Below are 27,509 nucleotides of genomic sequence, written 5' to 3'. Positions count from 1 at the left end.
ACCCTCCGCCGGCTCGCCCTGTCCCTCCACCGGCTCCTATTGCTCCGCCGGCTCCTGACCCTCCGCCGGTTTCCCCGTCTCCTGCTCCTCCGCCGGCTCCTGCTCCTCCGCCGGCTCCTGCTCCTCCGCCGGCTTCCGACCCGCCGCTGGCTCCTCCGGCTCCTGCTCCTCCGCCGGTTGTCGGCCCTCCGCCGGCTACCCCGGCACCTGCTCCTCCGCCGGCTATTGACCCGCCGCCGGCTCTCCCGCCGGCTCCTGTCCCTCCGCCGGCTCTCCCGTCTACTGGCCCTCTGCTTCCCCGGCCTGTCCCTGCGGCTCCGCCTCCCCTGATGCTATTTTGCAGTTCCATAAAACATCCTTGGTGTCTGCACCCATGTGCAGCTACGTGCCCCATCAGAAAACAAGCTTGTAAACATCAACCGCAAGGGAACTTATTCAATCAACATACAAGTCATTTTCGAGGTTTATAGTAAAATCACCCATGACTTTGCGAATTATCCTGGCTCGAGCCACGACTCATTCATACTGGCAAACTCTGCCATTCCTGCCATCTTTGAGGGGAATCCCCCGTTGGATGGGTGGCTGTTAGGGGACAACGGGTATCCGTTAAAGACATGGCTAATGACACCATTTTTGATGCCAGCGACAATGAGTGAAATGCATTTTAATTGAAAACACACACAAACACGCTGTGTAATTGAACGAACGTTCGGCATACTGAAAATGCGCTTCAGGTGTTAGGATGGATCAGGAGGCACTTTACAGTATAGTCCTCAAAAAGTCAAAGCATTCTTTGTGGGGTGTTGTGATTGACACAACATTTCCATAAATCAAGGTTGTGTTGTTGACATAGATGAGGAAATATTAGAGGACTTAAAGAGACGTGATGGTGAACTGCATTTGCCGATGCCACTTAACCCAAATGCCCCAGCAGCAGCACGGGAGAGGAGAGCTTATTTGGAAGAAGAGCTGCTGCATCGTCTATAGTGAGGTAAGCAAAGTTATCTCGGTCTAATGTTATACTACATTGCAAAAAATAACCATAGTCGTGTCGTGATTCAGAGAGAACAAGTCCAAAACATTCAAAAGTATTTATTTGTGACATTTCTTTACATTTTGTCAAAAAGAATAATCAAGAGCAAACAGAAATAAAAAATAAAAAATACAAACGAAAAAGAGAGGTTGAAAATATTTAAACATCATCATCATCATTATCTTCCGCTTATCCGGGGCCGGGTCGCGGGGCCAGCAGTCTAAGCAGACATGCCTCTCCCTAGACACTTCCTCCAGCTCATCCGGGGGGACACCGAGGTGTTCCCAGGCCAGCCGGGAGACATAGTCCCTCCAGCGTGTCCTAGGTCTTCCCCGGGGTCTTCTCCCGGTGGGACAGGACCGGAACACCTTCCCAGGAAGGCGTTCCGGAGGCATCCGAAACAGATGCCCAAGCCACCTCAGCTGACCCCTCTCGATGTGGAGGAGCAGCGGCTCTACTCTGAGCTCCTCCCGGGTGACCGAGCTTCTCACCCTATCTCTAAGGGATCGCCCAGCCACCCTGCGGAGAAAGCTCATTTCGGCCGCCTGTATCCGGGATCTTGTCCTTTCGGTCATGACCCAAAGCTCATGACCATAGGTGAGAGTAGGAACGTAGATTGACCGATAAATCGAGAGCTTCGCCTTGCGGCTCAGCTCTTTCTTCACCACGACAGACCGATACATCGACCGCATTACTGCAGAAGCTGCACCGATCCATCTGTCAATCTCCCGTTCCATCCTTCCCTCACTCGTGAACAAGACCCCTAGATACTTAAACTCCTCCGCTTGAGGCAGGCACTCTCCACCAACCTGAAGTGGGCAAGCCACCCTTTTCCGATTGAGGACCATGGCCTCGGATTTGGAGATACTGATTCTCATCCCCACTGCTTCACACTCGGCTGCAAACCATCCCAGTGCATGCTGAAGGTCCTGGTTTGAAGGGGCCAACACAACAACATCATCCGCAAAGAGCAGAGACGAAATCGTGTGGTCCCCAAACCTGACACCCTCCAGCCCCTGGCTGCGCCTAGAAATTATGTCCATAAAAATTACGAACAGAACCGGCGACAAAGGGCAGCCCTTCCGGAGTCCAACATGCACTGGGAACAAGTCTGACTTACTGCCGGCAATGCGGACCAAGCTCCTGCTTCGGTCATACAGAGACCTGACAGCCCTTAGCAAAGGACCCAGGACCCCATATTCCCGAAGCACTCTCCACAGGATGCCGCGAGGGACACAGTCGAATGCCTTCTCCAAATCCACAAAACATGTGGATTGGTTGGGCAAACTCCCATGAACCCTCCAACACCCCTTAGAGGGTATAGAGCTGGTCCAGTGTTCCACGGCCCGGACGAAAACCACACTGTTCCTCCTGAATCCGAGGTTCTACTATCCAGCACCCTGGCATAGACTTTCCCGGGGAGGCTGAGAAGTGTGATCCCCCAATAGTTGGAACACACCCTCTGGTCCCCCTTTTTAAAAAGAAGGACCACCACCCCGGTCTGCCATCCCAGAGGCACTGTCCCCGACCGCCATGCGATGTTGCACAGGCGTGTCAACCAAGACAGCCCCACAACATCCAGAGACTTGAGGTACTCTGGGCGGATCTCATCAAACCCCGGTGCCTTGCCACCGAGGAGTTTCTTGACCACCTCTGTGACTTCAGCCTGGGTGATGGACGAGTCCACCTCTGAGCCCTCATCCTCTGCTTCCTCAATGGAAGATGTGACGGCGGGATTGAGGAGATCCTTAAAGTACTCCTTCCACTGTCCGACGACATCCCCAGTTGAGGTCAACAGCTGCCCACCTCTACTGTAAACAGCGTTGGTAGGGCACTGTTTCCCTCTCCTGAGGCGCCGGACGGTTTGCCAGAATCTCTTCGAGGCCAGCCGATAGTCCTTCTCCATGGCCTCACCAAACTCCTCCCAGGCCAGAGTTTTTGCCTCCACAACCACCCGGGCTGCAGTCCGCTTGGCCTGCCGGTACCCGTCAGCTGCCTCAGGAGTCCCACAAGCCAACCAGGCCTGATAGGACTCCTTCTTCAGCTTGACGGCATCCCTTACTTCCGGTGTCCACCACCGGGTTCGTGATTGCCGCCTCGACAGTATTTAAACAGAAAAACATTACTTATTTTTCCCTCCTCTGGTAGTTTTGCAACGTGCGCTACGGTGGGATTGGACACCTGAGGGTCCGGGAATGGCATTGCGCGATGTGCGCCTGGTGGAACGGGTGGACGGAGATGGAGTGGGGGAAGGAGGAAGAGGCACAACAGGAGGAGGAGGCACAACAGGAGGTGGTGGTGCGCTTGAAGGGCCACGCTCCATGGCTGCAGCAATCTTCTCCATGTATGAGGAGATTTGCCCGAGAGGCCGCAGCAACATCACCACCTGGTCAAGACGGGCATTTACACATAACTTAATTCACACCCGATTAATGCTGGCAAGCTTGGACTTCCCCCGTCTTCTGATGTCATTGTAGCACTTGCGACACTTGTGCGACGTCCTGTGGATGCCAGCTGATGAAATAATTGTGGCAATTTCCTCCCACGCCTGTTTCACAGACGCTGATTTGGGTGGGTTTCTCCCATCCCCATACAAAATAACTTCTCTGTCTTTCACTGCTCTTACAAGAACGTCGGTCTCCTCGGCTGTGAACCGCTCCTGGCGTGCACCTGGTAAATCTGCCATTATAATAGCAATCCGCCATGGAACTTGCGCACATGCTTTTAAAGGGAATGTTGGATGTCGCTCTGATTTGATTTATTTCACGTTACGCGCAAACCACACCTATGAATAATGAAGCTACTTCAGACTAACCCCTTTTAGATTTGCGCCGGGTGCAAGAGTAATTTATCCCGCCGGGAAAATAGCAACAGCGCCCAAGCTCCACCCACAAAGTCACTTGCGCTTTGCGCTTGACACTTGCGTTTCAGATCGTTAGAATAGGGCCCAAGATGTTTACAGCCCTTGAGAAGTTCAGCCAATACTATAGTTATCTGTTGTAGGCACAGCAGAGCAGAGCTGAAACACAATGGCCTTACTAAATTACTGGCTTATACTTAGAATAAGCAATATGATTTGATTGTACTATGGAATAAGAACATTTCCACCACACCACTCATGAGAGTGTGCTGTGAACCTACTGCCTACATTATTTTATTATCAACAAACAAATTGAGACAAACACAACAATAAATGCCATTCCAGTGCGAAGCTTGTTGAGCCTGAATAGTAAATGTAGGGTATATTTTGTCTTTGGTGATTTATGACGTGTTTTAAGGGCTGGACTTCTGGAATGACGTATGCATGTCCGGTGACTTTGTAATTTATGATTCCATTGATGTGTCCATGTTTGATGTTTTACAACGACTGATGAGCACCCTGAACGAGTGTTATAACAGGTGGGTTATGTTTGATGTTTTACAAATGGGTCTTCCGGTATGTTAAATTCCCAGTCAATAAATAAGTGTTATGTCAGCGGCAAGATGTTTGCTGTTTAACAAATGGGGCGATAGTGTTCAGCAATGCATGGCAAAACATTACAAAGTTTCCCGGAATGTAGCGTATAAATGTGCATGAACAACGGTGAATCGTTGACTGGTCAAGATATGTTATTTCAGGTAAACAAAACTTTTGTAGAAGCAGCAGAATTAATATTGTCTTTACATCGCAGCCAGGGCACCTCCAGCAGGTCACGCCTCTTAAATTTGTCATTGGTTACACGTTAGAAATATACCGGCTACAATGATTACAATTCTGGATAAAGCTTAACCTTACATAGTCAACATCCGCGGATCCGCAGACAGTGCTCATTTGCATAAATATTTATAAAAATTGAATCGCCATAATCGTCCGATTTCAATGGTATATTATTTGTAGCAACTTTCATGAAGCGTTCCTTTTGTAAACGCATCTTATGAAATTGTACAACGGGGATCAACGCGAGATTGTTTCCTTCACATTGGTAGAAATGTTTAACCTTACATAGTCGACATCCGCAGATCCACGGACAGTGCTCATTTGCATAAATATTTATAAAAATAGAATCGCCATAATCGTCCGATTCCAATGGTATATTATTTGTAGCCACTTTCGTGAAGCTTTCCGTGTATAATTTGGGTTGTCCGTGTATAATTTGGGTTGCACTCAGGGCACTCAGGATCTCTCCCCCTGGACCACGGCATGGTTCCAGTCCCTCAGGTGGGGAATTCTTCAAAGCTCCGGTCGGCAGGCACTGGATTTTCCCCATCTGAGCCTGTTGTTAGGCGGGACAAGAACTCTGATTGCGGCGCAGAGCTCCGTCCCCTGTCACTCCATGAACCGGAATCGGCCCTCTAGCTCCAAAAGGCAACCCTCCTGTGACCTGTCAGAAGTGGCACCTCCTAGGTTGTCTGCTGGGTTCATGATCAGGTGGATAATTCTGCAATGTTACACTAAAACTGAACCAAATGCAGACAAAACAACAAGCCAACAGACTTGAAACGATATATAGATTATCTTGATAATGTATAACAATGATAGGTGAAAGACATACAAGGACAATAATCCACAAAGAGCAAGACAAGACAAGCAATCCACAAGCAGTGATATACATATAGAGTCCAGGGGAGGCAGGTGTGCCATTGATGAGATGAGTGGAGTCCGGTGTGAGCATAAAGGGTGTATTTGCAGTCTGCATCATTGCAGACCGGTGGTTAATACAACAGTGATGTAGATTGAAGGCCTGACAGGTGGTACTGCTGGATGACGTTTAAATTTTACACATGAAGATAATATAACAAGTGAATGCACTTTGCATTATGGTATTATTTTCATTACAAATTAAGTGGCATGGTCAAAAGGCATGAAATATTGTGAATTGTTTAGGAACGCTGCATAAAATCTAAATAAAAAAGTTATAGTAAAATGTTATAATATATATATATATATATATATAAGTTTATTCTAGCATTTTTTATTCACAAATGTAAAAATATATTTTCCAGATTAGTTATTTGAATATTTGAGAATCAGTTCCCTTATTCCACTACTTGCCACTAGCACACACTATATCAACAATAACGGAAGGATATTTTTCATTAGGCACCACTGTACAGACAGTGGGTGTATGCTTCCTTAAATCCACTATTTTGGATATATCGAGAAGTTGTGTATTTTTGACTCATACATACCGCGGTCAGAGAGGCTGTAAATGTAGGTATACTTACAGGAGGTCCTGAAAAAAAAGAAACACAAAAGAGCAAACTTTAGTGCAACTTTTTAGAGGTCTGACATCAACAGTACGCTTACATGCAGGGTTGGGTAGGTTACATTATAAATGTAATCAATTAGATTTACTAGTAAACTCTCTGAAAATGGAATCAGTAATGTAATTTAGGGATGACAAAAACATGGCAACAATCTGATTACTTTACAATTACTTTACATTACACTTACATTACACAAAGCATATAGTGGGTTAAAAGACACATACCTATGCATTCCCATTATGGAGTCGAAGGCAATCAAAATTATAACATAGTCAAACTTTTTTTTTTGTTGTTTAAGAAAATCATACAGCTCATTTGGGACTTTAATTTAACTGACAATACTGAAAATTACAGAATGCTCCAGGTATGGGCAAATGTAATGAGCAACAAAGTATACCCAAATTAAATGTATATAGTTGCATGAAAATGTACAACCTGGGCCACATCAGGTCACATCCCAAACCTTGCAAGAACAACTGATATATTTGTTAATCTGCAACATGAAAGGTCTAGTAAATAACACAAAGTAGTTAATATAGGACATATTCTGTCACTTTGGATGATTGATTGACAGGAAGGTTGGACTTCCGGTTTGGGGATGGGACTTCCGGTTAGGTAGGTGGGACTTCCTGTGTGACGTATGCAGGGGGTGGGACTTTCAGTGTGACGTATGTCCGAGGGGTGGGACTTCCGATGTGACGTATGCCCCGGTGAGGTACTTCCGGTGTGACGTATGTTCCGGGGTGGCACTTCCTGTGTGACGTATGTCAGGGGTTTTAACTTCCTGTATGACGTATGCATGTCCGAAATATGAAATATGGTATGGGGGTGTGTGGTATGTAATTTATGGTGGCGTTGATGTTTAACAATAGAGTTCCAGGGTTCTGGGGGTGTCACCAGACATTCAGTGTTACGATAAGACCGATGTGGCTGGCGTGGTTGGTGTATTTAACCCACACAGACCCAGGTGTTGGTCATTCAGACAAGCCTGAGTAAACCTATGTGTACATTACAAAACATGGCGGATTCTACAGCAATCAACATTGGGTTTGAAACAATGGGGAAGGTTAACATCTGCACAGCAAGTCAGCAAGAGAATACTATTGGGTGGCAATGACACGATGGAGATGCCAACCCCGAAGAAACCGATGCAGTGTTTAGCTCGGATTTATCAACTACAGATTTATCAACTACTAGATATGTTGGCACAGGAGTGGAAGTTGGAAGATGGGAGAACTGGTGGATACATTTTCAACCCCGAGATACCAGAAGTCGCATTTTATGAATTGTCCAAAGGCATGGTGTTTAAACAGGGTTTAAGTGATCAAATGACCTTTAGTGCTAGTTTATGGAGCACCTTTCAAAAAGTGTTTTATTTGGGGCCAAAACAGGGCACACAATACAGTAGATGTGTTGCTTAAAGTAATTGAAGGACTGAAGCAGTATGACTCTGTTAGATTGGAGCTATATCTGGAAAATGTCGGCAGGTTGGTATGTGATTGGGACTGCGCACTATTCGACTGACATATAACCCTGAAGTCCCGCCTTAAGCTAACACAATCCTCAACACAGCATAAAAACAGACAGTCTGCATGTGATTTTCAAGCAGCCAGCAGACATTACGAAACATGTCTCAAGAATACAACCAACCGGAGTTTGAAGAACCCAAGGCTAAGGACTGGTCGGGTGACGCCTTGAATGACAATGCTGAATCCGGCTATGCTGTCCCGGACTCTGACAACTCACTTTTACGTGGGTAGAGAGGGTTTAAAAAGAGCTCACTTGGAGAAAACCGGGGAGATCCTCAAAAATGGTGTGGCAAATGACTGGCTATTGGCCCAGGACACATACACGCTACACAGGCCTGTACCTATTAATTTTCAAAGAAATTGAGTTATTGCTCATGATATAAATTCAATATTTCTATTGGATTTGGTTGACATGAGTGCTTATAATGTGGAAAACGAATCTCACAGTATCTCCACCTCGGAATTCGTAACTTTGATTCCCTCATTATAATCTTGGATTTCTCTCGGAACTTGTAATTTTGATTACCTTTGATTTTTAGTAATTGTACCATACATGTTCTTGAGAACTAGTCAAACATTTTCTTCACAAACGTCAGCAGGCTTCATCTTAATAGACTGATGGTAGCTATGATTGTAACCATGAACCAAATCTTGAATCACATCAACATAACGATGTGTGTGGGCAGCTGTGAGATATTGCCACATTCGTGATTTAATTGTTTTATTAAATCTCTCAAAGATGCTCACTTTTACATCATTTCCTGTAGCTAAATGTTTTATGTTGTTCTTCATCAACAATTTAAAATGTGAATTAAAAAACTTCTTCCCCTTGTCCATCTGGACTTTTTTGGGGGTTCTTCCTTCTTTTAATGTGTTTTCAAATTCCCCCTTTACCTTGATAGCCCTTTTATTTCTCAGCACACGAATCCAGGTGGATTTACTTAGGAAAAAGGATATTCTACAATAATGGAATGTGTTCCTAGGGTGCCGCATGTATATAGAATAAAAGATTACGACGGGGATGTGATCGCTGGGACCTTTTATGAACAGGAATTACTGAAAGTAAAGGTGTCTAAGAATAAAATGTTTAAAGTGGGAGCAATTCTGTATGAGAAAGTACAGAAAGGTAAGAAAATGAGTCTTGTGAAACGGCTTGGTTGGCCTGAAATTTTTAATAAGTGGATAGCATCGGGACAAGTCCTTGACCTACAGACAGGATAAAACCATGTCATTTACAGCGACTGTGATCAGCATGGGTGACGGCGGTTATTACATACACTGCCTAGTAACTCATCGAGGCTATCCAAACAATTAGAGTTCGAGCTATATCACAAAATGTACCAAAGGTATAGATTTGAAAGATGATTGGGAAGTGTCTTTGATAGAATTCCAATACCCGCATAAGTGGAATACTTTTTGAAGAACGCATTTGAACTACATGACCCGAAACATGACAAAACTTTGAAATATTAATTTCCCACCGGTTATTACACTGGCATAGGAAAACTAGTGGCAGAGATATATTTTTTTACATATTGTGTATGAGTGGGGTATGAGGAATTAAAATTTTTTTCTAAAAAGCGAGACTCTATTTAGTTTACAATTTAGTGCAAAGTTGGAACAGAAATTAGGCTTAAAGCCAGGCGAATGATGGTACGCCCTATGGTACAACACATTTCCTGCAGATATTCTGGCAGGGTTTAACACCCTATACATCTACACAGATATAATTGATTATCAAAGAGTTGGGGACAGTCATGTCTTGCTGTTGAGAAATGCACATATTATAGGGGGAAAAAACCTCTTAGCAAGAGTCAGTTTGATGAGATCTGTATTCAAGTAAAATCTGAACAGAATCAGTTGGTTTCATTTGTAGTGGGGAAAGTGATTGCAAAATTACACTTCAGACCAGTCAAACAATCTTTTCGACTATAAGATGCAGCCTCAGAAACTCTACGATGATCCTCAAAGGTATATTGAATACTATACAGCGCAGGCCGTAAATGGTTTAAAGGATTATAATGGTAGCGCAGCAGTGTACGGGGCGGGTCTAGGTGGCCTTCTCCACAGGCTTTTCCAGATGGCTATACCTTTCTTGAAGCGTGGTTTCTCAATCACAAAACCAGATTGGAAAAATGCAGCAAGGCATATAGTAGGGTTGTATTCCGCAGGTTGTAGTGGGGCTATGGAGTTGATTTCAACGCCAGTGCATAGCTCTAGTCTCCTATATTATTGGCATATAAGAACTTTCTATAGGTGACACAAATAAATTACAGAGAAAATGAATAGAAAAAGTAGAGATATCATTGGAATTTAGTTTTTTGAATAATTTTTTAGCCTAATACATTTGTAGAATATTAATCTTCAGTAAAATAAGCAGAGAAAATTCAAAGAGAGATGATAGGATGTGTGTGATTTAAAATATTGACATTTTCGATTTACATTTGATGAATTAGCCTACACAATAAGCTGAATATCCTATTGAAAAACAGTATTCCATGTGATAAGTAGACTATATCTTTATATTTGTATTATGTTTCAATAATAGCCTAATTAAGTTTGAATTAATTTGGGAGTATCACGTATTCATTCACTGATGTCATGCATTCAGTGAGGGGTGATTAGCGCCTGGGTACCATTTGGGTACCAACACTAAGTGGCGTGTGCTATTGGCAGATTAAGTCGGAAAACAGGTAAAGAGTCTCTAAATAGTTTTCTGTTCGTCAGTTTAGAATTCTGACATTCAGCATATCCATCAACATAGTATGCCCCGATTTTCATTTAACCCCCGTTCAGGGCATGCTGTTTTGATATATTCTCATCAGAGGCAAGATATTCAAGCCATTGGATTGAGCTGTTTGAGAATGTCTTCTGACAACGATTGTAGTTGTCTGAGGGGACCAATGCAATTGTGTCCTTGGTGAGGAACCTGTTGCAAAATATTTTTTCAGAAAATATTTCTGCCATTCAGCATGATAAAATTGGATTGAAAGCATTATGAAGTTTTGTCTCAATGGTATTCCATGATAGTTCCATGCCTTTACTGTCATATTACATTGCATTGGGTTGAAACTAATGACCAAAATAATTAATAGAAGGTCAAAAATATAGGCACCCTAAAAAAATGTGGTTCTTCTACCTAGAAAAAAAACACTATAAAAGAAATTAGAAAAAATATAAATAATTTCAGTTTTCTGTGTAATGACACCTTTGACAGAAAAACATTTATACATCATATATAGCGATGTACACCCTTGTAATCCATATAATCTTTACACATTAGCCTGTCTAAGATGCATGGTCAATGTCGTTGCCCGGTGACAAGTTTTCCTCCTGCAGGCTGTGATCCCCATAGCAACCCAAACAATACACGGAACGCTTCACGAAGGTGGATACATACAATGGCCCTCATTTATCATTCTTGCGTAGAAACGGGCGTATATGTTGGCGTAAGATTTTGCTTACACTCCTCTCATCGCCTGATTTATGAAACTGTGCGTACCTTTAAAATCCAGGTGTACGCAATACCTTCCCTTGATAAATGCCGCGGATGAAAACGATCGTCATTAGAATAACACGTCCCTATATATTCAAGTCTCCGCTTCCCCCACGCCCTCATTTTACGCCATGGACACACGGAAGACGGCAAAAAAGAGAAACTTCTCTGACGTGGAGATTGAGACGATCACCAGGGAGGTAGATAGAAATAAAATTGTTTCATTTGGCAGTTTAAAAAGCGGAATAAAAGATGATAAATGTGATGTGGAGTACCATTCATTCACATTAATAACTGCATGACAATTTGTAATATTCGTCTTATTATTTCATGATATTTATCAATGACGTTTATTGTTATTTAGAAGAAGAATGTCGTTATTATTATTATTTCTATTATTGTCTAAAAGAAGATGTCATTTTTATTATTTTGTCAGTCTGAATTATATTTTGGTAATTCAAAGCTTTTTATTACTGAACCAAGTCCATGCGCAACTGCCGGGCCTAACCCTGAAGCGTCATGTAAAGCGCACAGACTCGCATCTGAAGGAATACATAGAAATCAAATGCTTTGGTAAAGTCACACAAATGAAACCTTGAAGTCCATGTTGCACAAAAATAAACACTGAAGTTTGTAATTATGTTGTTGCTTTTTTTACAGTAGGTCATAATATATCACATCTTTTAGTTTGTCAGTGCGTTAGGATTTTCTTTTCTGCGCTGTTAAGCTTTCATTTCTCTCCGCCATGTCCATTTGCAATATTTTGTTGTCATCCATCCACCAAAGATCACTCCAAATATAACTATTAATACTGTTTTATTTTCAGTTTACATCTCTGCACTGGCATAACATCAGTGCACGAGGGAACTGCAGCAGGGGCTGAGTATACGGCTACACATTTTTTACTGGAGACAGGTCAAAATAAAAGTCCCGTCTCTTCACACATGCGCACAATTAACTCTTGCACAATTATGTATACAACAGTCAGTATCATAATTAAACAACATAATATAACATAAATGATAAGAACATATAACTCAACATGCGCATTTCCGCACTAACTCAAAACGTGCGTACACCACCTCCTGAGCTGGCGTAGGATTTGAGAGTGCCGTACGCCAACGTCCATATTGATAAATCTCAAAGTCACCGTGGTTTTGGGTGTACGCCAGGTGTACGCTGGAAATTTGGTGTACGCACTTTTGATAAATGAGGGCCAATATGCATTGAAACCGGACGATTATAGCAAACCTCTCCTTGAACTGCCACCTTAACGTGGTGGAGGGGTTTGAGTACCCGAGTGACCCTAGGAGCTATGTTGTCTGGGGCTATATGCCCCTGGTAGGGTCTCCCAAGGCAAACAGGTCCTAGGCGACGGGTCAGACTAAGAGCGGTTCAAAAACCCCTTAATGATGAAAGAAATCGTGTGTTCTGTGACGTCGCCCGGCATGGCGCAGCCGGGGCCCCACCCTGGAACCAGGCCCGGGGTTGGGGCTCGTTCGAGAGCGCCTGGTGGCCGGGCCTTTCCCCATGGGGCCCGGCCGGGCCAAGCCCGAACGAGCGACATGGAGCCGCCCTCCCATGGGCTCACCACCCACAGGAGGGACCATAAGGGGCCGGTGCAGAGAGGATCGGGCGGCAGTCGAAGGCGGGGGCCTAGACAACCCGATCCCTGGACACGGAAACTAGCTCTAGGGACGTGGAATGTCACCTCGCTGGCGGGGAAGGAGCCTGAGATCGTGCGTGAGGTTGAGAGGTTCCGACTAGAGGTAGTCGGGATCACCTCTAAGCACGGCTTGGGCTCTGGAACCACACTCCTTGAGAGAGGATGGACTCTTCACCACTCTGGAGTTGCCCATGGTGTGAGGCGACGGGCTGGTGTGGGTTTGCTTATAGCTCCCCAGCTCTGCCGCCATGTGTTGGAGTTTACCCCGGTGAACGAGAGGGTCGTTTCCCTGCGCCTACGGGTCGGGGATAGGTCTCTCACTGTTGTTTGTGCCTACGGGCCGAACGGCAGTGCAGAGTACCCGACCTTCTTGGAGTCTCTGGGAGGGGTGCTGGAAAGTGCTCCGACTGGGGACTCTATCGTTCTACTGGGGGACTTCAACGCCCACGTGGGCAACGACAGTGACACCTGGAGGCGCGTGATTGGGACGAATGGCCCCCCTGATCTGAACCCGAGCGGTGTTCAGTTATTGGACTTCTGTGCTAGTCACAGTTTGTCCATAACGAACACCATGTTCAAGCATAAGGGTGTCCATCAGTGCACGTGGCACCAGGACACCCTAGGCCGCAGGTCGATGATCGACTTTGTTGTCGTTTCATCTGACCTGCGGCCACATGTCTTGGACACTCGGGTGAAGAGAGGGGCGGAGCTGTCAACTGATCACCACCTGGTTGTGAGTTGGATCCGATGGCGGGGGAGGAAACTGGACAGACTCGGCAGGCCCAAGCGTACTGTAAGGGTCTGCTGGGAACGTCTGGCCAAGTCTCCTGTCAGAGAGATCTTTAACTCCCACCTCCGGCAGAGCTTTGACTGGATCCCGAGGGAGGCTGGAGATATTGAGTCCGAGTGGACCATGTTCTCCACCGCCATTGTCGAAGCGGCTGCTCGGAGCTGTGGCCGTAAGGTCTCTGGTGCCTGTCGAGGTGGCAATCCCCAAACCCGGTGGTGGACACCGGAAGTAAGGGATGCCGTCAAGCTGAAGAAGGAGTCCTATCAGGCCTGGTTGGCTTGTGGGACTCCTGAGGCAGCTGACGGGTACCGACAGGCCAAGCGGACTGCAGCCCGGGTGGTTGTGGAGGCAAAAACTCTGGCCTGGGAGGAGTTCGGTGAAGCCATGGAGAAGGACTATCGGCTGGCCAATTCTGGCAAACCATCCGGCGCCTCAGGAGAGGGAAACAGTGCCCTACCAACGCTGTTTACAGTAGAGGTGGGCAGCTGTTGACCTCAACTGGGGATGTCGTCGGGCGGTGGAAGGAGTACTTCGAGGATCTCCTCAATCCCGCCGTCACTTCTTCCATTGAGGAAGCAGAGGATGAGGGCTCAGAGGTGGACTCGTCCATCACCCGGGCTGAAGTCACCAAGGTGGTTAAGAAACTCCTCGGTGGCAAGGCACCGGGGGTGGATGAGATCCGCCCTGAGTACCTCAAGTCTCTGGATGTTGTGGGGCTGTCTTGGCTGACACGCCTGTGCAACATCGCGTGGCAGTCGGGGACAGTGCCTCTGGGATGGCAGACCGGGGTGGTGGTCCCTCTTTTTAAGAAGGGGGACCGGAGGGTGTGTTCCAACTATAGGGGGATCACACTTCTCAGCCTCCCCGGGAAAGTCTATGCCAGGGTTCTGGAGAGGAGAATACGGCCGATAGTAGAACCTCGGATTCAGGAGGAACAGTGTGGTTTTCGTCCAGGCCGTGGAACACTGGACCAGCTCTATACCCTCTACAGGGGGATGGAGGGTTCATGGGAGTTTGCCCAACCAGTCCACATGTGTTTTGTGGATTTGGAGAAGGCATTCGACTGTGTCCCTCGCGGCATCCTGTGGAGAGTGCTTCGGGAATATGGGGTCCTGGGTCCTTTGCTAAGGGCTGTCAGGTCCCTGTACGACCGAAGCAGGAGCTTGGTCCGCATTGCCGGCAGTAAGTCAGACTTGTTCCCTGTGCATGTTGGACTCCGGCAGGGCTGCCCTTTGTCACCGGTTCTGTTCGTAATTTTTATGGACAGAATTTCTAGGCACAGCCAGGGGCCGGAGGGTGTCAGGTTTGGGGACCACACGATTTCGTCTCTGCTTTTTGCGGATGATGTTGTCGTGTTGGCCCCTTCAAGCCAGGACCTTCAGCATGCACTTGGACGGTTTGCAGCCGAGTGTGAAGCGGTGGGGATGAAAATCAGTACCTCCAAATCCGAGGCCATGGTCCTCAGTCGGAAAAGGGTGGCTTGCCCACTTGGTGGTTGGTGGAGAGTGCCTGCCTCAAGTGGAGGAGTTTAAGTATCTAGGGGTCCTGTTCACGAGTGAGGCAAGGATGGAACGGGAGATTGACAGACGGATCGGTGCAGCTTCTGCAGTAATGCAGTCGATGTATCGGTCTGTCGTGGTGAAGAAAGAGCTGAGCCGCAAGGCGAAGCTCTCGATTTACCAGTCAATCTACGTTCCTACTCTCACCTATGGTCATGAGCTTTGGGTCATGACCGAAAGGACAAGATCCCGGATACAGGCGGCCGAAATGAGCTTTCTCCGCAGGGTGGCTGGGCGATCCCTTAGAGATAGGGTGAGAAGCTCGGTCACCCGGGAGGAGCTCAGAGTAGAGCCGCTGCTCCTCCACATCGAGAGGGGTCAGCTGAGGTGGCTTGGGCATCTGTTTCGGATGCCTCCGGAACGCCTTCCTGGGAAGGTGTTCCGGTCGTGTCCCACCGGGAGAAGACCCCGGGGAAGACCTAGGACACGCTGGAGGGACTATGTCTCCCGGCTGGCCTGGGAACGCCTCGGTGTCCCCCCGGAAGAGCTGGAGGAAGTGTCTGGGGAGAGGGAAGTCTGGGCATCCCTGCTTAGACTGCTGCCCCCGCGACCCGGCCCCGGATAAGCGGTAGATGATGATGATGATGATTAATATTCATGCAAATGAGCACAGAGTGCTGCATCCGCAGATCCGCGGATTGAGACCTGGAAGGTTAAAAGAAGGCATAACCTGGCGTCTCAATCCCTTGAGCAAAACTGATTTCAGTCTGTCAGGATGTTAAAGTGTGTCAAAATATGTGTTGTGTTCTATTTAGAACGAATTTCATGATTTGGAATGTTAGGACATATGATACGTAATTGTATGAGGGGCCGTATAAGACATTATTCATTCTGGTACTCTCACATACATACACTCTTCTTTCACATATATATATTTTCACTCTCACACAAACATACATTCTCCTTTCACATACATATATTTTCACTCTCACATACATACATACATTCTCCTTTCACATGCATATATTTTCACTCTCACAAACATACATACATTTTCCTTTCACATACATATAATTTCACTCTAACATACATACAGTTTTTTTCTCTCATAAGAACATATTTTTATATGCAGTCATAATTTTAAATAATTTATGTATATAATCAGAAAATGTATGCATGTGTAAAGAAAACACACTCACCTAAAGGATTATTAGGAACACCTGTTCAATTTCTCATTAAGGCAATTATCTAATCAACCAATCACATGGCAGTTGCTTCAATGCATTTAGGGGTGTGGTCCTGGTCAAGACAATCTCCTGAACTCCAAACTGAATGTCAGATTGGGAAAGAAAGGTGATTTAAGCAATTTTGAGCATGGCATGGTTGTTAGTGCCAGACAGGCCGGTCTGAGTATTTCCCAATCTGCTCAGTTACTGGGATTTTCACGCACAACCATTTCTAGGGTTTACAAAGAATGGTGTGAAAAGGGAAAAACATCCAATATGCGACAGTCCTGTGGGCGAAAATGTTTTGTTGATGCTAGAGGTCAGAGGAGAATGGGCTGACTGATTCAAGCTGATAGAAGAGCAACTTTGACTGAAATAACCACGCGTTACAACCGAGGTATGCAGCAAAGCATTTGTGAAGCCACAATACGAGCAACCTTGAGGCGGATGGGCTACAACAGCAGAAGACCCCACCGGGTACCACTCATCTCCACTATAAATAGGAAAAAGAGGCTACAATTTGCACGAGCTCACCAATAATTGGACAGTTGAAGACTGGAAGAATGTTGCCTGGTCTGATAAGTCTCGATTTCTGTTGAGACATTCAGATGGAAGAGTCAGAATTTGGCGTAAACAGAATGAGAACATAGATCCATCATGCCTTGTTACCACTGTGGAATCTGAGCATTAACAATTACAATATGAATGTACGTTTCATTGGAAATGAATGTGCCTAGATAATGAGAACAACAGAAACCTCTCTGTTTAGATTATCTCTCTGCAGGTAGTGCTCTAATGACAGGAATGTTTACGATGGCCATATGGCATGGGGGTTGACTTCTAAAAAGTTAGAAACGCCCTTAATGTATAGGCTAGCTGGTAACCAACATTACAGTGAGAAGAGATTGACTGAGATTAGATTGAGGTTGTGTAAGGAAGACCAGGTCCGTAACCTCATGAACAAGACTTTCTAATGCTGCAATAAATAATATACTTTCTCTCTCCCTTGACAAACGGGTATGCTAATTATTACAACCACTATACGAAAATTTCTAACACCACTGTGCAGGCTGGTGGTGGTGGTGTAATGGTGTGGGGGATGTTTTCTTGGCACACTTTAGGCCCCTTAGTTCCAATTGGGCATCGTTGAAATGCCACGGCCTACCTGAGCATTGTTTCTGAACATGTTCATTCCTTTATGACCACCATGTACCCATCCTCTGATGGCTACTTCCAGCAGGATAATGCACCATGTCACAAAGCTCAAATCATTTCAAATTGGTTTCTTGAACATGACAATGAGTTCACTGTACTGAAATGGCACCCACAGTCACCAGATCTCAACCCAATAGAGAATCTTTGGGATGTGGTGGAATGGGAGCTTCGTGCCCTGGATGTGCATACCACAAATCTCCATCAACTGCAAGATGCTATCCTATCAATATGGGCCAACATTTCTAAAGAATGCTTTCAGCACCTTGTTGAATCAATGCCACGTAGAATTAAGGCAGTTCTGAAGGCGAAAGGGGGTCAAACACAGTATTAGTATGGTGTTCCTAATAATCCTTTAGGTGAGTGTATGTAGTGCTCACTGGGGTCTTCAGGTTTGGATGGTTTTTGAACCATTTGAAGCTTATGGAGGGATGTAAATTTGATGCCAGTGAGTAGGGAGTTGCAGTAGTCAAGACGGGAGGGTATGAAAAGATGTATTAGGGTTTCAGTAGCAGGACGGGAGAGGGAAGGTCTGAGTTTGGCGATGTTGTAAAGATGGAAGAATGAAGATTTTACAGTCTGTTTGACGTGCTGATCAAAGGAGAGTGTAAGGTGCAGAATGACGCCAAAATGACATGCGTGGGTGGAAGGGGGAAACAACGGTGTCATTGATACTGAGTGCTAGTTTTGGTGACGGTGTATTTGGTTCCAATGAGTATGAGTTCTGTTCTGTCTCTTTTTTTGTTTGAGGAAGTTGTCCTTCATCCATGCTTTTATTGCAGTCAGGCAGGATTCAATATGGGTCAGAGGTGGGTTGGTGAGAGACTTGGTGGCTAGATATACTTGTGTATAATCAGCATAGCTGTGGAAATTAAGACTGAAGTGACGGAGGATTTGACCAAGGGGAAAGATGTAGATGATGAAGAGTAGGGGACCAAGTACTGAGCCCTGGGGGACACCTTGAGTGACTGTGGCTGAGTCGGAGTGTTCAGAGACATGGCCACGGTCAAGAAGGCTGAAAGAAGACCACCACTAAATAAGATTCACACGTTGAAGCGTATAGATTGGGCAAAGAAATACCTGAAGGATTTATGGACAGATGAAATGAGAGTGACTCTTGATGGACCCGATGGATGGGCCTGTGGCCATCACTAATGTACACAGGACTCCAATTCGAGTCAGGCACCAGCAAGGTGGAGGAGGGGTACTGGTATGGGCTGCTATCATTAAGGATGAGGTAGTTGGACCCTTTCGGGTTGAAGATGGACTGAAACTCAACTTCCATACCTACTGCCAGTTTTTGGAAGATACTTTCTTCAAGCAGTGGTACAGGAAAGAGTCTGTTGAGACATTCAGATGGTAGAGTCAGAATTTGGCGTAAACAGAATGAGAACTTGGATCCATCATGCCTTGTTACCACTGTGCAGGCTGGTGGTGGTGGTGTATTTGATACACTGCCGATTTTGCAGGTTTTCCTACTTACAAAGCATGTAGAGGTCTGTAATTTTTATCATAGGTACACTTCAACTGTGAGAGACGGAATCTAAAACAAAATTCCAGAAAATCACATTGTATTAATTTGCATTTTATTCAATGACATAAGTATTTGATCACCTACCAACCAGTAAGAATTCCGGCTCTCACAGACCTGTTAGTTTTTCTTTAAGAAGCCCTCCTGTTATCCACTCATTACCTGTATCAACTGCACCTATTTGAACTCGTTACCTGTATAAAAGACACCTGTCCACACACTCAATCAAACAGACTCCAACCTCTCCACAATGGCCAAGACCAGAGAGCTGTGTAAGGACATCAGGGATAGAATTGTAGACCTGTACAAGGCTGGGATGGGCTACAGGACAATGGGCAAGCACCTTGGGGAGAAGGCAACAACTGTTGGTGCAATTATTAGAAAAAGTTCAAGATGATGGTCAATCTCCCTCGGTCTGGGGCTCCATGCAAGATCTCACCTCGTGGGGCATCAATGATCATGAGGAAGGTGAGGGATCAGCCCAGAACTACACGGCAGGACCTGGTCAATGACCTGAAGAGAGCTGGGACCACAGGCTCAAAGCAAACCAATAGTAACACACTACGCCGTCATGGATTAAAATCAAAGGGGACAGGACGACTGCACCGTATTGAGGGGAGGATTGATGGGGCCATGTATTGCGAGATCTTGGCCAACAACCTCCTTCCCTCAGTAAGAGCATTGAAGATGGGTCGTGGCTGGGTCTTCCATGATTTGTTGATAAAACTATGATAAAAATTACAGACTTCTACATGCTTTGTATGTAGGAAAACTTGCAAAATCGGCAGTGTATCAAATACGTGTTCTCACCACTGTATGTATTCTCCTGAGAACAATCTAAACTCATTTTTCTTTAGTTAAACATTCAGTTTTGAGGTTCAATTATATTTTGGATTGACTGTGAGCATTGTGTTTGTTCAACAATAAAATAAATCTTGAGGAATACGATTTGCACGTTGTGTATATTGACAGGCTTAGCTTTCTTCTCATGAAACTCCCTCAAATGCCTGATGCTCTCGGCTTTGAAACTGTGGTTAAAGGTTGGTTTCCAAATGTTTTCAGCTCTAAGGAGAATCTCAATTACATTGGTCCTTCCCCTGGTCCTGAAATGTATGGAGCTGATCAAATGTCAGTCAAAGAGAGAGAGAGAAGTTTATGACATGGTATGAGACCTTTGATATTCATAAAGAAATGGAAATGTATTGTGACAATGATGTGGCTATCTTGTGTGAAGGTTGTCTCAAGTTCAGAGAGGAAGTAATCAATGATGCAGGCATTGATCCCTTGAGTTGTATAACTATTGCATCAGCTTGCATGAAATCCTATCGTACTCTTTTTATGACCAAATAATCTATAGCCATTCTCTCACCTGATAACTAGAGGAGGCAATACAAAGCCTATTTTAGTGTCTCCATCCAATGGTTAGGGTACCTGGCTGAGACAAAAAACATCTTTATTAAGCATGCCTTGAAGGGGGGTGAAAAAAAGTTTGGACCTTATGTAGATGGCTATGCAGTCATCGATGGTGTCGAGACAGCTTTTGATGTTTCTTTTATGGATGTACATCCTGCTTTTTGCCACAGGAAATGTGTGCTTTAACCCAAAAGAGCTTTCGTGACATGTATCTAGAGTTCCAAGACAAACAGAAATCCTTAAAGGCTGATTATGGTCTGAAAGTTGTGGTTTTGTGGGAGCATGAGTAGGCTCAGTTGAAAAGGTCAGACCCTCAAGTTCAAACTTTTAATAATAAATTTTGGCATGTCAGAACCCCTAGATCCCAGAGATACATTATTTGGTGGACACACCAATGCTTTGACTTTAAGGCATTTAGCCCAAGAGGATGAAACAATAGAGTACAGTGATTTTACATTAATTTTCCTCTGGGCCATCCTGAAATCATTCATAGTGACTTTGACTTGCCCCAAAACTATGGTCATGAGCTTTGGGTCATGACCGAAAGGACAAGATCCCGGATACAGGCGGCCGAAATGAGCTTTCTCCGCAGGATGGCTGTGCGATCCCTTAGAGATATGGTGATAAGCTCGGTCACCCGGGAGGAGCTCAGAGTAGAGCCGCTGGTCCTCCACATTGAGAGGGGTCAGCTGAGGTGGCTTGGGCATCTGTTTCGGATGCCTCCGGAACGCCTTCCTGGGAAGGTGTTCCGATCCCGTCCCACCGGGAGGAGACCCCGGGGAAGACCTAGGACACGCTGGAGGGACTATGTCTCCCGGCTGGCCTGGGAACACCTCGGTGGCCCTCTGGAAGAGCTGGAGGAAGTGTCTGGGGAGAGGGAAGTCTGGGCATCTCTGCTTAGACTGCTGCCCCCGCGACCCGGCCCCGGATGAAGATGGATGGATGTGATGGATGGATGGATGGATGGATGTAGTTTACCCTCCTCTGGGTTTGTTTCTTCCAGTGTTACCAACCCTTGGGCCTAATGGGAAGCTTTTCTTTTCTCTTTGTTGCACATGCAGCTGACAACTATAATCAGCAACATCCCTGTGATCATTCTGATGAAAAGAGATCTCTGACAGGTGTATGAGTTAAAGAGGAGTTCAATAAGACTAAGATTACATTGTGGCTAAAGTCTATGAAGTGCGGAAGTTTGCCAGAAAATCAGATACTCTTTTTCAAGAGTATATTAAGACTTTATTGAGAGGCAAGCAGATTACTTCAGGTTATCCTGCATCGGCCACCGAGAGAGCAAGAGAGCAAAGACCAGTAAATGCTGGATTATTATGACAAAGAGGGCATACATTTGAATACTGATTAGGTCAGATGGAATCTGTAGAAGATTTTATTTCAAGATTGCATTTACTTTTCTCAGCTCCGGTCATTGGAGCATCCAGCAGTGGAAAAACTTTAGAAAATTCTCAACATGTATTAAGTCACAACTTTGATAATATAGTGTGGTGTTATAGTTGCTATCAACCAATGTATGACGAAGAAAATAAAAAGAAACTTTTTTGAAGGAATCCCTGAATCATTGAATGAGGATCAACTCTTTCATCCCAACAGAAATTATATTTTAGTTTTGTATGATTTGCTGTTTGCAGGTAGTGAACATCCTGAAATTGCCAGAACCCTTACTCAATATACTCACCATTGAAACTTATCTGTGCTCTATTTTGTACAAAATGTGATTCACCAAGGTAAAAATAGCCATACCATTAGCTTGAACTCCAATTACATGGTTTTGTTAAAAAATCCTAGAGACAATCTGAAGATTAAGTCTCTTGCACAACAGATGTATCCGAGGAAGTGGGCCAAGATGCTACAAAAGCAGGATTTTCCAATTTATTGGTTAAAGCTTCCACACCAGAACATTTAAGACTTAGAACTGGTTTGTTTCCATGGGAGTTGGCAACAGTTTTACGTCCCAAAGAAAAAGTTAACATGTCTGCACGTTTAAAAAGAAATGTTGCCTTCTTGAGAGCCCTAGTCGTAGCCAACGCTAAAAAACGCAAGTTCTGCCTTGGGACATTGTATTTCAGATCTTATTTTGGCCCACTGTGAGATTTCTTAGAACGTTCTCAAAGGGCACATCCCACTCAGCCAGGAACAATTAAAAAAATGTAAGAGGCAACGGCAGCCATTAAGCTATTTGCCGAGGACCAGTATTAAAAAAGAGGGGTGCCATACAGCAGACAGGTGGTTTCTTGTTACCCCTGTTAAGTATAGCGATCCATTTCATCTCTAGTCTCATAGCCTCCAGGAGTGGGAGCTGATGTCTAACAAAATGTATTTAGTGCCTCAACATCCGCTGGATAAACTTAAGCAACAAGGTCCTGAAACTATTAAACAAATGACTGAAAGGGATCTGGATACGGATATGAAGGATGTATTGAACATGAAAGGAATTAACCCTTATGACAATGCAAAGAAATAATCACAACTCTTACAAAAGGTATTTATCTTTATTGAATAACATGTGACACTTGACCCTCTCCCTATCAAAAACGGAGGATACAGAACCTCTTGTTTCGGGGTGCTTACAGGATCATGCCATAGATTAAGATGCTGTTATGAGTGAAATGCTCAAGCATATTCCAGCACATAGCCACATTTTTTTTTATATACATTATGAATAAAATGAAGGAGTCAAGAGGAAGAGCTGGCTGGAATGACAATTGTGAATTAATCAGTAATGGTAATATTTTAAGAGGCTCTAATATGATAGAGTTGATCAAAAATGTAACTGCCTCAGAACAAAAGACCATGGCTTTTGTTCTGAGATGCAACTGAGAAACAGTTGAGAACAGCTGAACTTTATTTGTGATTAATCAGAGTCACTTAAAATGATGGCAGGTGTGTAATGACTTCTATTTAACATGAGTTTGAATGTGATGGTTTAATTCTGAACACAGCCACATCACCAGTTATAAGAGGGTGTGCACACTTATGCAACCAGGTTATTGTAAGATTTTCTTTTTCTTTTTTCCCCCTCAAAGATTTCAGTTTGTTTTTCAATTGAATTGTTCATATTGTAGGTCACATTAAAATTGGAAAAGTTTCTGACGTGATTTATCTTTGTCTCATTTTTGTACATCACAAAAACCAGGCATTTTAACAGGGGTGTGTATACGTTTTATATCCACTGTAGTCATACCCTATAAAAGAGGGTAAAACAACCAAAAGCAAGTTTATTCCCCACAAATAAATTAGATGTCCTATTTTAAATGCTGAACTGAGTTTGGTTAAATAATATTGCTTCTCTTTGTGTTTTCCTATGGTGACTGAGATAATACTTGTGTTTTAAAACCAACGCCTGATACTCGTTAATGGAGTTTAAATTCTAAAATGGTCAATTGACAAATGAACACATAGTATAGATTGAAGTGTTTAATGTCTAACATTATTGATTTTAGTGACATCATACATCTGTTTTCTATCACCATCTCCATTCTCAAGATTTTTTTTATTTTCCCCATAATGTCGAGTTGCTGTGTAGATAAGACGTTTTTACAAACCGCAACAATATTAGATAGGTAGGACAATAAATCTGAACCTTCAGTTAACGCAGGATATTGGCTAAGTTGAAAGGATAACACATTTTATTACAGACAGTCTCAGGACCATGTCAGATTTTAATGTGTGGAAACTTAAATTTCATATACTTTAAACAAAGCATTTGGCCTTTTTGATGCCTAACCATAATTGGGTAAAGCCATGGGCTCCATGAATGGGGTTAGACCCCCTGGGATGGCCCCAAACTTTGTTTCCCATTAAAGTGGGGAGAACAAGTATTTGATACACTGCCGATTTTGCAGGTTTTCCCACTTACAAAGCATGTAGAAGTCTGTCATTTTTATCATAGGTATTCTTCAACTGTGAGTCACGGAATCTAAAACAATCCAGAAAATCCCATTGTATGATTTGTAAGTAATTAATTTGCATTTTATTGCATGACATAAGTATTTGATACATCAAAAAAGCAGAACTTAATATTTGGTACAGAAACCTTTGTTTGCAATTACAGAGATAATACGTTTCCTGTAGTTCTTTACCAGGTTTGCACACACACTGCAGCAGGGATTTTGGCCCACTCCTCCATACAGACCTTATCCAGATCCTTCAGGATTGGACCTTGAGATGCTTCTTACGGAGCCACTCCTTAGTTGCCCTGGCTGTGTGTTTCGAGTCGTTGTCATGCTGGAAGACCCAGCCACGACCCATCTTCAATGCTCTTACTGAGGGAAGGAGGTTGTTGGCCAAGATCTCGCGATACATGGCCCCATCCATCCTCCCCTCTATACGGTGCAGTCGTCCTGTCCCATTTGCAGAAAAGCTGCCCCAAAGAATGATGTTTCCACCTCCATGCTTCACGGTTGGGATGGTGTTCTTGGGGTTGTACTCATCCTTCTTCTTCCTCTAAACACGGCGAGTGGAGTTTAGACCAAAAAGCTCAATTTTTGTCTCATCAGACCACATGATCTTCTCCCATTCCTCCTCTGTATCATCCAGATGGTCACTGGCAAACTTCAGACGGGCCTGGACATGCGCTGACTTAAGCAGGGGGACCTTGCGTGCGCTGCAGGATTTTAATCCATGACGGCGTAGTGTGTTACAAATGGTTTTCTTTGAGACTGTGGTCCCAGCTCTCTTCAGGTCATTGACCAGGTCCTGCTGTGTAGTTCTGGGCTGATCCCTGACCTTCCTCACGATCATTGATGCCCCACGAGGTGAGATCTTGCATGGAGCCCCAGATCGAGGGAGATTGACCATCATCTTGAACTTCTTCCATTTTCTAATAATTGCACCAACAGTTGTTGCCTTCTCACCAAGCTGCTTGCCTATTGTCCTGTAGCCTATCCCAGCGAAGCGAATGTTTGAGATCTCCTGTTGTGGTAATTCTGAAATCATTCTTACTGTTTAAAGGACTGAGTCCCATTGTTTGGATGTGAAAATGAATGTGTTAGAAAGGGATCTGGTATTTGTCCTAAGGGGCATTCTTGATTGGTAACAATAGATTATAGGGTTAATCGTAAATCTGTAGGTTGTCCAGATGTTTTATGTCCCCCTCAAGGGTTGAGAAGGTTAAACAGATGGGGGAGGACAACATGTGACTTGTTTGAAACCTAGGACATGTGATAGAACAAAGGGAATGTGTTTTATTGACAAGACAGATGGGCAACAACTTACCACACCCCTTTTAAATGTAATAAATACGAACTGTTCATGTATCGAGTTAGAGACTCCTCTGACGATTATGTTTGTAAGCGGTTGACGCGTCTCTCTAATTTGCACATAATTAATAAAGTGTTAAATTGTGCCAAGATAAAGGAGTAAGAAACAGAGAAAAAATTAAGAGTGTCGATCGATGGAATTCTCATCATTTGAGATCTCCCCAGACTGGCTCGATGATATTAAGGTCAGGAGACTGTGATGGCCACTCCAGAACCTTCACATTTTTCTGCTGTAACCACTGGAGGGTCAACTTGGCTTTGTTCTTAGGGTCATTGTCATGCTGGAATGTCCAAGAGCATGTAGAAGAATGCCACATTTGTGCAGAAGAATGCAAATTGTCTGTCAGTATTTTCTGAAAACATTCATCTTGCCTTCAATTTTCATTAGATTCCCTCTGCCTGTAGAGCTTACACCCCCCCCCCCCCCCCAAAACATCAGTGAGACACCACCATACTTTACAGTGGGGAGGGTATTCTGTTCACTATAGGCCTTGTCCCCTCTCCAAACAAAGTGCTTATGGTTGTGACCATAAAGCTCTATTTTGGGCTTGTCACTCCAAATTACAGTGTGCCAGGAGCTGTGAAGCTTGTCAAGGTATTGTCGGGCATCTTGTAACCAAGCTTTTTTGTGGCATTGGCGCAGTAAAGGCTTCTTTCTGGCAACTTGACCATGCAGCTCTTTTTTGTAGTATTGTGGTATTGTGCCCCTTGAAACAACCACACCGTCTTTTTCCAGAGCAGCCTGTATTTCTCCTGAGGTTATCTGTGGGTTTTTCTTTGTATCCTGAACAATTATTCTGGTAGGTTTGGCTGAAATCTTTCTTGGTCTACCTGACCTTGGCTTGGTGTCAAGAGATCCCCAAATGTCCACTACTTAATAAGTGATTCAACAGTACTGACTCGCATTTGCAAGTGTTTGGATGTCTTTTTATATCATTTTCCATCTTAATAAAGTTCCATTACCTTGTTACGCAGGTCTTTTGACATTTCTTTTCTGTTCAACATGGCTCATTATCTAGCCTGCTCAGTGCATCCACATGAGAGCTAATAAACTCATTGACTATTTATACACAGACACTAATTGCAATTTAAAAAGCCACAAGTGTGGGAAATTCACCTTTAATTGGCATTTCACCTGTGTGTGTCACCTTGTGCATCTGGAACAAGGCCAAACATTCAAGGGTATGTAAACTTTTGCTCAGGGCCATTTGGGTGATTCTGTTATCATTATGATTTAAAAAGAAGCCAAACAACTATGTGATAATAAATGTCTTCATATGATCACTATCCTAGAATTTAATTTTTTTGCATGATCAGTCATATTTTCAAAATCAATGCCAAAACTTCACTATTTCTGCCAGGGTATGCAAACTTATGGCCACAACTGTAAATTTGTTGTTGTAAGATTTTTTTCATATGTAGCACACAGCCAGTACTTGCCAGAAATTCCTGCAGTTCCTTTAATGTTGCTGTAGGCCACTTGGAAGCCGCCCTGACCAGTTTTCTTCTCATCTTTTCATAAATTTTGGAGGGACGTCCAGTTCTTGGTAATGTCTCTGTTGTGCCATATTTTCTCCACTTGATGATGACTGTC

At 44.3% G+C, this 27,509-nt stretch overlaps 1 protein-coding gene across 11 annotated transcripts in view; it reads right to left on the bottom strand.

The window, feature by feature from the left end:
- Window positions 1-27,509, bottom strand: part of LOC105008546 (collagen alpha-1(XXV) chain) — a 388,822-nt gene that overhangs the window by 262,319 nt on the left and 98,994 nt on the right. For all 11 annotated transcript variants that reach the window (XM_020044365.2, XM_020044363.2, XM_020044369.2 and 8 more), the window contains one exon: window positions 6,239-6,246. In XM_020044365.2, the coding sequence (XP_019899924.1) occupies window positions 6,239-6,246 (8 nt within the window). The remainder of the gene's footprint in view (window positions 1-6,238; window positions 6,247-27,509) is intronic.

The sequence above is a fragment of the Esox lucius genome, chromosome 24 (assembly GCF_011004845.1).
Source record: "Esox lucius isolate fEsoLuc1 chromosome 24, fEsoLuc1.pri, whole genome shotgun sequence".
Lineage (NCBI taxonomy): Eukaryota > Metazoa > Chordata > Actinopteri > Esociformes > Esocidae > Esox > Esox lucius.
Note: the sequence above shows the minus strand (reverse complement) of the source record. Positions and strands in the feature narration are given on the sequence as shown.